This window comes from Nomascus leucogenys, chromosome 2, assembly GCF_006542625.1.
Source record: "Nomascus leucogenys isolate Asia chromosome 2, Asia_NLE_v1, whole genome shotgun sequence".
NCBI classification, from domain to species: domain Eukaryota; kingdom Metazoa; phylum Chordata; class Mammalia; order Primates; family Hylobatidae; genus Nomascus; species Nomascus leucogenys.
This window is the reverse complement of record NC_044382.1, coordinates 115,923,503-115,936,435: the sequence shown is the minus strand read 5'-3', so window position 1 is coordinate 115,936,435 and position 12,933 is coordinate 115,923,503. Positions and strand designations below refer to the sequence as shown.

General features: G+C 40.1%; 1 protein-coding gene across 1 annotated transcript in view; it reads left to right on the top strand.

The window, feature by feature from the left end:
• FBXL17 (F-box and leucine rich repeat protein 17) overlaps positions 1-12,933 on the top strand; it is a 536,163-nt gene that overhangs the window by 510,496 nt on the left and 12,734 nt on the right. The window contains exon 8 of the mRNA XM_030817453.1: positions 2,821-2,963. Coding sequence (XP_030673313.1) covers positions 2,821-2,963 — 143 coding nt within the window. The remainder of the gene's footprint in view (positions 1-2,820; positions 2,964-12,933) is intronic.

The following is a 12,933-nucleotide window of genomic DNA, read 5'->3' as shown; positions in this document are numbered from 1 at the left end:
TTACTTCAGCCACGTAGAATACCTGCAACTCACTTGTCCTTTCTCATCCTTCTACTTTCTCACATGCTGTTTCCTTTGCCCAGCATACCTATCCTTGCTCCTTTGTTTATCTGGAAAACCCTTACTCATCCTTCAAGACCTAACTCAGCTGTTCTGTGAGGGCTTCTGATGTATCTCCATTCCCCTGAAGCGTGAGGGGGCTCTTACGCCCCCTTAGCATGCCTCTGTTACAGTTGTTGCTGTTTTCAATGGATGTGTTTAAGAACCTTCTCTGTACGAGGCATGTGCTAGGTGCTGGGTATACAGCAGTGAATAGGAGCTGTCGTTCTAATGAGGGAGTGGGCCACAAGGAAGTAAACAAATAATAACATTCCCAATAGCAATAAATGCTAGGGTGATCAGTTCTGAGAAGTTGACCTTTGACCTGAGATCTGAAAGGTAAGGAGCTGGGCAAGGGAAGAGATGGGGGGTGAGCCTTGGATTGTGACTGTTTACTGGGCTATTCCTTATTTCTACCCCACCTCACACCCACCCCCCACCTCCACTCAACTGGACTCTGAGCTCCATGAATCTTATATTCCCAGAAGCCGGCACAGGCCCAGTATGTCACACTGCAGTTCCACCATTGGTGGCATGGCCTATCAGAACTGCCAGCTGCCTTGCCCCATGATTCTACTGGGAGCTAGCTCCCAACTTAAAATCCACTCCCCCACTTACTATCTTGTGACACTAGGAAAGTTATTCAATTTCTCTGTGACTCCGTTTCCTGATTATTAAAGTTGAAATAACAATAAGACTTAATAGCGTTGCAGTTAGTAATAAATCTGACAATACACCTGAAATTCTTAGCCAAGGGCCTGGCAGATGGAATGTAGTCAGTAAATGTTGGCAAAAATGCTCTAGAGCTCACGAGGTGCTTATTAAATAAATGAATGAGTTAAGAAATAAAAAAGTTTCATTATAACTTCAGTAAATAGTACTAAGTCAAAAGAAAAGCCTTCAAACATCAGTGATTTTACCACCCAGAATCAATAGCTATTGACTGCTTATCTGCTTATAAAGCAGGCTGTGATAGTCCAGGGCTTTTCTGGATAGGACCGGGCTTTCATGTTCTAGCCTCAGACCTCAATGAAACAACTGCACAAAATCTACCAACCTCAGGCCATCCTGCAAGTGGTGCCTTGTCATCTTTGGAAATCATAGTTTGAGCACTTTGTATTAAAAGGGATTTATTTTATGTATCCCCTACTTCATTTTTCTTAGCAGATCTTCAGGATATCGTAACCAATGAAAGTCATGATGATACCAGAGAGAACAATTTTCTTAGGTCAGAGACACCAAAATTAACCTGGGATGTTGCTCCTTCTATACAAAAATAGTATTCAGACCATTTCTTCAAACTTTTAGTAGTTGGCAAATCCCCAAACCCCTTGGAAAACTTTAAATATCAAAACAGCATGCACAAAGATGAAAACATTAAACCGGTACATAAAGAACTTTTTTTAAAAAATTGTCTCCATTGTGTTTTCACTGGAAAACACTGGGATCATGATTGTTGTTTTTATAAACATTAAATATCTGGCTACTTGGGAGTGCTTTCCTACTGGAATGTACGGACATGAGTTTTCTAGTAAGAAAAAAAAATACTGAGATAATTAGCAAAGAAAGATTTTGCCAAATATTCTCTTCTGTGAGCTGTAGGAGTAAACATTTGTTAACATGAGTACTTAACTCTAAATTATCCATCTAGTCAACACATTTTGGGACCTATCATTCACCTTTATTGTTACAGAAATCAACTTATGCTATCTTAGAATGAGGAAATTATCAGAAAACCATTTCTCTTTTCTTTTTGATATTTGTGGCACTGTTTTCAGGGTTTTGATTCACAAACCAATGCACCATAAACTGGTGCTGGAGTATTGAAATTTGTTTTTCTGCTCCTTAAATCTAGAGGTGGGCACATTTATCAAAGTCGGTAGAAAAGAGCCACGTTCACCAATTGGTCACTGTGATGGGGTGATGGGTTATGGGACTTTGCAGTGATTAGTAGTGCACGTCATAGATTATGGGATAAGTGTCTGCACTTTAGTGGTGGTACGATGCTAAACAGCCGAGAAGACTACAGATACTCTCATAGTTTACAGATGACAGGCTTCATTTTGTATGTTAATAGAAGGAAGACTTCGGATAGGATGAGGAAATTCACCATAACAAATGCATTCCCTTTACTGCACTCTAGCACGGCACCAATTAAAATCAGCTGTATGTATGATGTACTCTTAATTCCTAACAGTCCCAAGAAGCGCTAATGTGAAAAATATTTTATACTTTTACATTTTACAGGTCATGAACAGATGGAAAAAATTATGCCAATTGGTAAAGACATTCACATGCAGTATAACACTCCTCAAAATGGTGTTTACATGGGTTCTTCTTTAAAAAAAAAATTAAAATTATCTTGGGTAAAATTAAGTTAGTACTTGGGTTTTTTAAAATGTTGTATCTGTAATACATTTTAATTTATTCCTTCTGCAGAGCTGAATGTTTGAAAGTACAGGTAACCTTGTAATGAATAAAACTGATAAAAGGTTGTGTCCAATGAAAGGGAAATTATGGAATGATTATTCACTTTGCAAATGGTTTTGTCATAGGGAAGCTTTCCTAAAGCATTTCAAATTTAATTTAGTTTATAAAACATTCATTTACACACAAAATTTCAGAAACAAATTTAGTGAGGAAATGAGATGAATAGTCATAATAAGATAGAGCTCCCTTACACTGCTAACATTAATGCTTTCTCTCTGTCCCTTCTTGCAGCACTGATAGCCATTGGGCGATACAGCATGACAATAGAGACTGTGGATGTTGGATGGTGTAAAGAAATTACAGACCAAGGAGCCACCCTGATTGCACAGAGCAGCAAGTCTCTGAGATACTTGGGGCTGATGAGATGTGATAAAGTAAGAGTTGACTATCAAGTTGTTTGCTTTCTACATGTCAGTATAGTTAATAGCTTGATGTCATATCCTCTCTCCTTCTCTATCCCCACCCCGGGTATTATATATTATATATACATTATATATATATATACACAATTATAGCTATGCATTGTTTGCCTGCTTTTGTAAACTAATCTGAGATTATCTTTGTATTTCCCCACTTAATAATGAGTTTTGTGCTTAAGCAGAAAGAAAAAGTAATCATATATATAGTCAACTTAGAGTTTGGCATCCTGTTCATAAGTCCATGGACCAAAATGTAAAAGGTTACATGACAAACTGCAATTTGCAGGGTCTAACCGTAAAATTATATTCTGGGTTTCAAGTTACCAGCAACAGTAAAGGTGGAAAGAACAGGGCCAAACTGGTTTTTCACAAGTGTGTAATTTTGGTACTGAACATCTATGTATTCTGGCCATTCGGGACCAAGAAAGGGCCAGTGAGGGGGTATGTGGGAATTTGCATCTCCCCATACATCCAATGCCACTCCTAGCACATGATAAGAAGTGTTTCCAGAGGTCCTGGCGGAAGGCCTGTAGAACCAGCCAGGGATGTGAGCATGAGTTTAGGAAATGGTGTAGCATTTAACGTGGGACCCTTTGAAGACTGAGAAAACAAATAATAAAAATCTATACTGACACCTGTAATCCCAGCACATTGGGAAGCCAAGGCAGAAGGATCACTTGAGCCCAGGAATTTCAGACCAGCCTGGACAACATGGCAAAACCCTGTCTCTACCCGCCCCGCCAAAAAAAAAAAAAAAGAAAATAGTGGCGCACCCCTGTAGTCCCAGCTACTCGGGAAGCTAAGGTGGGAGGATCACCTGAGCTCAAGAGGCCAAGGTTGCAGTGAGCCGTGATTGTGCCACACCACCCCAGCCTGAGTGACACAGCAAGACTGTCCCAAACAAACAAACAAAAAAACCTATACTGGACACCAGGCACTCCACAGGTGTCTTCTTCTTTGTTTATTCCATGTTTTTCCTATAACAACTCTAAGAAATAGTTACTTGCATTGTGAAGAGAAGAAAATGGAGGCTCAGAAAGACCGGTCAGTGGCCCAGGGATACTCTGGCAAGACTTCATGCCGGGTCTTTGGAGTCTGTATCCAGTGCTGCTAGCACAACCCAGGGGGCAGTCTCTGGCCACGGGGACTGCTTACCTTAGAAAATGTCCAGTTCAGATACTTGCTCAGAAAGTGCCGCCATCTTGTACTAATTTACACATGTGTGCTACTTTTGTAAATGGTGATTAGGAACAAATCTAGCAAAATAATGTGAAACTAAATAGACATGCCATTCAAAGGGCATGCATCTTCTAAATGTAGCAAATCTGGGGGCAAATGAAGTATGGCCCAAAGCCCATGTGTCCTTTGTCATGTTTTGTTAATTGGCTAATTCTTTTCTCCAAACACTTTAGAATTCCAACTTATACGAGACCTTTGCCAGCTAGTTATATTTAGAGAAATGTTATTATATATTCTCAGCCCAGCCCAGAAGCGACTTACTTTGTAACTAGGCAACAGCACTGAGATCCGGGGCTTGCAAGTCTCCCACAAATCTTTCTACTAACCAACCTAATGCTGCTGCTAACCCTGAAACTTTAAAATGACTTCTTTTAAGACAAGTTAAAGGGTCCACCATAGGCAGAGTGTTCTAGAAACAGGAATCAATGACAGCAGAACTCCTCAGCTTCCAGCAGAAGGAACTGCCACATGAATGCTGTCTAACTAAAGCTACCAAAATGTACACATTCATACATATGTGTCCACAGCCATTCTCAGAAATTGCTATATTTCTAACCTGTAATCTTTAGATGGTTAAGATCAGCTCCATCTTCGGACATACACTGTAGAAGTTGTATGTTACAGTTACTATGGGAGAATATTATTCCAGACATATTTGCTGACCAGCATTTTGCTGATTTTTAGTTAAGAAATGGGTTATTTTCTACCCAAATGCAAATTAGTCCAAAATTAAATAGAGACAGTGTTCAGATTAGCTGTATCCCTGAGGATTTTAGCCCTTTCCCTGGGCTGCCTCTGAATCCTTTCTCTAACCAGAGAGCCACTCTGAGAACCCATTGGCTCCAGCATGATGCCGTCTGGTCAGAGCCTGCTGCAGCGCAGCCCAGGGAGATGCTGGACCCAGCCTTGCTGTCTGGCTTCCTCAGACTTAAAGCAGCTCAGAGCCAAACACGAGAGGCTCTGTGAGGATGGAAGACAGTTCCAAACCACACACAAAGCACAAGTAAAGCCTTGCACAGAAAAGCCTGCTGGTTGGTTTAGTTGGATGGAAATCTAAAGTAGCTATTCAGTTTTCAGATTTTGTATCATGCCATCCATCTCCAGATTTTAAGTTACCATCAAGATTCAAAGGAAGATTTGAGTAACAAAGAAAAGAAATTAGTAGCAAGGATATGGTCTGCGGAGCCAGAGTTCAGGTTCAGATCTGGGCTTTGCAGTTACTAGTTCTGTCACCGTGGGCAGTTACTAACCTCTCAGTGCCTGTTTCCTCGTTTGCAAAATGAGGATGATACTAGTACCTATCTTGTAGAATTATGAGCATGTAAATGAGTTAACATATGTGAAGCACTTAGAATAATGTCTATTATATAAAAAATGCTCTGTTACTGATTATTGTTATCATCAATATCATTATATTAACCTGTGCTGTGATACTGGAATTTCCCAGTGAGAAAAAAAAAAATTATATTGCCTGCTATCCCATTTTGAAAGAAAATTAAAAAGAAAGGAAAAAAACTCAGATTAGAGAATGCTTTGCCTTTGTGCTTTTTCCTCACCTAAATTTAAAATTAAGATTATTTTTTATACAAAGATGTCAGTAATTACACTTTCTACACACTTTGCAATGGAAAAACTAATGCCTTCGTAGGACACTCAGTATTTGGAATGAATTTATTAACCATCTTACTCCAGCACAGGGATGCAGAAAGATTTGCAGTGGGAGAAAAGGGTGAGTTGAAGATACTTCAAGTACTTAGGGAAACAGAAAGTAACAAGAAAAATAACGTGAAAAATAAGAATAGAAACAGGAAACAGAAAAACTATGATTAGGGAACGGAGAAGAAGATACACCATCTCCTGGCAGTCTGTGATCATCTGTGCCAGCAAAGCATTAAAGAACAAAATTAATTTGGCCCTGTCACTTTTCTCCCTACCTTAACCAAATCTGCTAACCACAAATAAAAGCCATTAGAGTTCTCCTCTTGTTTCTGCACACCCAAGGAGCCAGTGGAGGAGGCAGGGAACCTCAGTATCTGCTCAACAAACCCCTTGGTCAGGAATGGCGTCAGTGGGATCCCTGCACTGGAGGGAGATGTGCTTTGTGAAGTCTGTGTGTCCTTGCGCTGGCATTCGGTGATCCTGTGGTTCTGAGAAAGAACATTCTAGTTGCATGTTCTTTCACAGTCAGTTTTATTGAGGGCCACTTATATTTAATTTGGAGGCTATACTTTACCAAACTGATGCTTTTTTCCTCATTTCAGCTTTTGAGGAATTGCAAGAATAACAAAATGCATTGTATTTGTTGTAGGAAAACAGTGTTTCCCCCCACGACCCCCACCCCCCGTCTCTCTTGGTTAGGTTAGCAGAGAACAAATGGGAAAAGTTAAACATATTCACTGCAGATGAAAGCAACATGTACTTGGATTGTCAAACAAGGGCTAAGCTAAACTGCAGTAAACATGTTTGGCTGCAACATTGGTGATTCCTGGGGAGGAGTCCTCCAGTCATTCAACAATGCAGCATTCCCTATGCAGTTGTAAAGTCAGGAAGTGCTTTAAGAAGCCCCTGTTTGAGTAGCTTTTCTGATTGCTGGATGGATAAGCATGTTAGAGGGTTTTGAAGCTGACGCCACTTAATCTTCTAAACTTTAGTGCATTGTAAGAACCAAGAGAAGAAAACGCTGTGTGAGACGGCTTTGATGAATTGGGGTGAGCTTATATTCTTAAAGACTGTTCAAAGGCTTACTTGACCTTGGGAATTAGAGTTGACCCGAAATCACCTATCAACTTAACTCACATTTATCTGGTGATTTAGTTAAAAATACTTGTGTAATCAACGGGACTCTCTAATAAGAGCAGTATGTTCCCTCTGTTTTCCACAATTATAAACAGCGGCTTTGGTCATAGAAATTGTTTTTGTGACTTCAGTGAATTCTAGATTCTCTATAGATCTGTTTCTTATAATTGTGTTATATTTTCTTTTTCTTATAAGGCAGTTTGGATGGAGAACAAAACTAAAAAGGACCAAAAAAAAAATAATGATAAAGCTGTAGGGCAAATGGAAATGCAGTGTTCAGGGTTAATGAAAAATGTCTGGGGTGACAAGGTTGATGAGAAGGGAGGAGGCACCATGGCCTGGCACTGGCGGAAAAAACAGCCCTCACCAGAGGCAGGCTGGCTGGTTTGCGAGGCCTTGGTGATAAAAGTGTCATGGTGGAAACCTCTGCAGTGTGTGTTAATACAGAAGTTTGGAGATGCAGGCCTGAATTATGAGCAGTGAATAACATCATAAACGTAGCAATTCTCAAATGCCAAACCCTTGTGAAAAGCAGTTGGATGGAGAAATGCTGGAGCTTTTAAAAGCTCCCTTTCACTTTCTATTTTTTTTTAACTTCATGCAGAACTAATTTTATACACTGTTCATTTGATTTGAAAATGCCAACGTCTGGGGTATCATTAAAGAGCGTTATTGAGGGAGCCACTCTTGGCAAAGCATTTTGCTTAAAATGCTTAGTTCTTATGTCCCTGCATAGTTATAGATGGGAAGGAGAAGGTGTGCCTCGGTTTACCTAACCCCACACCTCTGCCATGGCCCGGAGCAGATGGCTACCCTTCTGCTGGGAGGTTTTCTTCTCCTTGGCCAGTAGAGGCGCCTGGAGGGCTGTGGGGGCCATGTTACTTAAGGAACAGACATAAATAGATTGTGAAAGGTCCACCCTAATGTCCTATGACCAAAGCCTCTTGGAATTTCTTTGATTTCTAGTTGACATAAATTAGAATTACACAGGCGTGAAGAGCCCGCCCAGAAAAGATGAGAGAGGCTGCTTGGGAGGAGAGCCGCCTCTGTGTGAGCCTATTGATTATCCAGCTGCCTTCAGGCCAGGGGCCTCTGTGGAGGCCGACTGCTATTGATCCACACCATTAAAATAATCGAATTAATTCATTTCTCATCAAACTGACATGGCCAAGACCTTTCTCCTTACCTGCCTCAATTCCTGAAGTTCTTAGTTGAGGAGTGAAATAGTGATTTCTTTTAGTAAATGTTGCTGTATTCTTCAGGACATAAGAAGTCCTGGTTTTCACATGGAGTTCCACATTTTTAAATGGGAGAGAGATTTTTTTTAAATCGAATCAATAAGAAGCCAATACAGAAAGCAAGTAATAGAAACCAATCAGCTCTTTCGAGCCAGGAGTCTGCTTTACCACCTGAAAATATCTAGGGCCAAGTTTTGGGTGCCCAATTTAATGTAAAAATATTCAGGAAAAATTGACCACTGCATATTTCAGGAAGTAATTATGGTAAGAGAAAGCCTCAACAACCTAAATATTTCTGTGGAGAAAATGGAGTTTTTATCAGCTTGTTTAGGAATCATGAGCAGGAAAGCCCTATGGGGAAAGTAATATAGGACTCTGTAACTAATGTACAGAACTAACTGGAAAAATCAGTTTCAGAGAAAAATAATTTGAGGGCACTGTGTCCAGGACTGTTTTGGTAGCAATTCAGCCATGAAACAAAGCGTATACCTGCAGGGACTCTCCTCTTCCCTGCCTTGTCTGCACAGCTGTTTCCGGGTTGCCCATAGCCAAAATGTAAGATTTAAAATTGATGCCATATCAAAGAAAATAAAGTAAAAAAAAAAAAGAGAGAGAGAGAAAGAAAAGAAAACATTCTATCCGAATAAGGCAGGAGTGTCAGACTGTGCAGTCCTCTGTTGTGGGTGACATAACCCTTACTCAGACAGCCCACATGACATGTGCCCCAAAAGAAAGGGGGGATGAAAAATGGTGAGAGTGCAGCTGGGGCTCTAAAATCTGAACTTAAGTCCTTCACTTGAAGCATCAGCATCTTGTTCCTTTTGCTGATGAAACAGTTTCTCCAGGTGATTTTCACATAGGCGCACTTTAAAACACATTTTACAACCCTCTCCTGATTATTCCCAGTAATTGAAACAGGGAAAAACGCATCAGCTGAAATTCAGAGGTTACCTTTCAACCTCATTTTAGTTAAGTGTTCCCATCTCCTCCTCTTCCAACCCTGTTCACCTGAACTTCTAAGAAGCAGTAACTAAAAGTCCTTTCCAGTATTTAAATATGAAACCAAGAAACGCTGATGTGGAACTTTATAAAAGAGGTGAAATGGTTGAGCACTCGTGTCAAATTGCTGGGTTTTCAAATTCTACCTCCATCATTTTACTGTCTCTGGGACCTTAGGCAACTTAATCTCTAAAAGCCTCAAATTCACCAACTGAAAAATGGGGATGATAATGACATTTATCTCATAGGGTTGTTACAAAATTAAATGAAATATTGTGATAAAGCCCTTAGCCCGAAGTCAGGCACACTATAAGCACTCAATAAATGTTAACTACTATTAGCATTATCATTCTATTTATTCACATATACATACCTGCTCTGGAATCTTATATCTGGTATATTAATCACCTGTCCAACAGGTTCATAATATTCTAGCCATGAATATAAATTCACAAGCTCAGATCTTCATAGAAAAACTAGCCTTCTGAGACTAAGGCAGGAATTCTTGAAAATGATAGAATTTTTTTTTTAATCATTAGGACTCACTAAATTACAGCCAGACTTACAGAGAAAGAAGAAACCTGGAACCGGTAAGAGTCAGTCCTTTCTTTCGAGCAGAGAGTGAAGACCTGCGAAGTCAAACAGCCAGTCATTGTCCAGGCTGAGATTTGTTTGGTTTGTTTTTTCAGGAAAATCAACATCTGTGTAGAACCTTTTAAGGGAATGTGCTGCAAGTAGCTGCTTATGTTTTGCTGGCCTCTGTTATGGGATTGATGGATAGTGAAATTGTTTGCTTTTAAAAGGGGGAAGGAGAGAGCCTGCTGTTCCCCAAATACTGTAGGGTGAGTAGATTGCTGTGTTGGAGTTTGCCTGAAGGCACCCTGGAGCATCATTGCTTTGCAGTAAATAATCTCCTTGGAGCTTTGATTTGGTTTCAGTAATTATATGAAAGAATTAGATTGTAGGATCATATTATTTTTTGAATTTAAAAATAGAATAGGTAGCAGCAATTCCTCAACAGAGCTCAGATGAGATCCCAGAACTCTTAATCACCTGACTTCACCAAGTAGCAACAAGACCAGCCTGCAGTGACCAGGTGACTGAGGGACTACTGCAGGTGGGGAAGGAATGGCTCAGCCCACATGCCAGGCCTGTCCATCCAGCAGCAGCAGCAGGTCTTCAGGGCCTACCATGCTGTGCCTAGAGAAAATCCTGTTCCTGTTTGCAAGGAATTTTTCAGACAAAAACTAAGCCTCTCTTGCCTCCAATTTTTATCATATATTTTATTAATAGTTTATTTTTTCAAGAAATTATCTATTGAGTGGCTTACTATATTCCAGTCACTGTGATAGATGATAGGTCAGAAAAAACAGTGAACAAGATATACTCCCTACCCCATGGGGCCTGCAGCCTCTTGGGAGAGGACAAGCAAATGGGCAGCTACAGTACTGTAAAATTGCTGATTATTTATTTTTAAATGGCGCCCAAGGTTATGCTTCTTCTGAACAAAAAGCCTCACTTTGATCCTACATCAGCTTTCAGCTGTGGTCCTCTAAGCCTCTCTTCTTGCCATTCTATTTAATTTCTGAAAAACATTGTCTAGGAACAGTTTTCCTTACTTTCTCGCCACCTGTTATGATCTATTTCCATCCCCACCATGCCACTGATGCTGCTCTTTTCTAGGTCAGCAGTGGCCTCTGTGTCACCAAATGTGGTGGCCGTTTTTCTGTTCTCACTTCCCCCATCTCTTGGCAGCAGCATCCACATGGTAACCACTCTGTCCTGCCGGAGAATGCTTGTCTCTTGTCTTCCACGTCACCAGACTGCCAGCTTTGCTGCTATCTCTGCATTCCCCACCGCCTCTCTGTGCCGCCATTCCCTCATCTGTAAAATGAAAATAATAGCATCTATCTCACATTGAGAGAATTGAGTGAATTAATCTGTGTAGTGTTCCGCCTATGAAGCAAGCAATAAACAATAGCTCTTGTTGTAGTGGTTAATTTTTACCCTTCCTACCTTCATCTCTTTCCTTCTCCTTACTAGAATATAAGATCTGTGGGTTTCTCCTTCTATGTTATATTACCAGGACCTACCACAGTGGCTGGTACATACTAGTTGCTAGACAAATATGTATTGCATGCTGGATGGATGGATAGATTGGATTGTGATTCTCATCTGCATTCTCTTCAACCAGAGCAGCCCCATTCTTATTGCTTTATGTATTTGAAATCTACAGTTTTGGTTTGTGAAAGTATTATACAGCTAAAAGTAAATTTCAAAACCATTAGATCCCACTGCCTCTTAATAATTTAATGGATTGTAGAAAGTACCTAGACAGAGGAAAATAAATAAACAAGTAAGAAAGGCTCCCCCTTGGATTTCATATGAATTCTGTATAGCTGGGGAGTTGTGAGGGCAGCTGCAAGCCCTTGGGGATCAGGACATTCAGATGAGCTCAGCATCTGCTCCATGGTTGAACGTGGCATCTTTCAGAGCCCGGCCCTGCAATGCCCTGATTTATGTACAGTTCATCTTCTGAAAACCAAGAATATAACTTATTTTCAGGTTTTTAAATCTACAGATTTACCAATTACATTAATGCAGAATAAATTTTTGCTAATCATAAATTTGTCTTAGGAAACAGGTCAAATTCATAAATTCTACGTAATGGAAATGGCAATTTTAGAAAGATTTTTTTCATCAAGTGTGCACTTGCTGATTACCACTACCTTATCCTTTATGTAAGAAAGTAATAACTGAAATCAAGAAAGCCATTATGCACAAAAGAAAACACACTTTTAGTTCAGAGAGCTTTCCCCCTCGATTATGTTTTTCAGCTTAACTTCATGAGTTTAATTTAGAAATACCAGATGTGTTCCATAAATACATTGCACTTACCACTTACTTAGTGACTATATTAATTATCTTATTAGGGCCTAGTTGTTGTTTTTTTTTTTTTCAAATCGTTGACATTGCAGATGACTCCCCCAAGCAACTTTCTCCATCCTGGTGTCCCACATATGTATGTTCTGGTTCTCATCTGCACCACACGTGCATATGCATAGATTTGAGCATGGCCAAGTCCATGGCCAGTGGTTTGTGGCCTTAGAGCGGCCAACGCATGGTTGTGTACCTGGAGCTTGCATGCACTTGGCTGGAAACATCTTTCTCAGTGGAGGATAGCTTGGTGACACAGGGAATGAAAATGTCACTAATTTTTCTCTCTGACAGTCTGGTTGTTGGACTTCCTGTCACACTAATCTCTAATTAGAGGCTTCAGGTTAGCAAGCCCCAATTCTCACTTAATACTGCAGGCGTTTCTGTGATCCCCATCCTCCCAAGTTCTTTGCTGCTTTCTCACTGTGCTAATTCAAGTGAATAGAAGCAGTGCTAGTGTTAACAGGCAACACACATTTCATGAAAAAGAGACAGCATGAAGCCAGGCCTGTTGTGATATTGACAGAGCATAGCACTTCCAATCATTGCAGATTCTGAAATGGAATGACTGCATTTGACAAAGTTGACTGAATTTATGAACCTGCCTCTGTCAGGTTCATTGCATTCTCAGTATCTGTCTTATTGTATACTTTGAGATTTTTAGATGAGTTTTTGTTTGTTTGTTTGCTTGTTTTTGCCAGCCAAGAGTAATATTT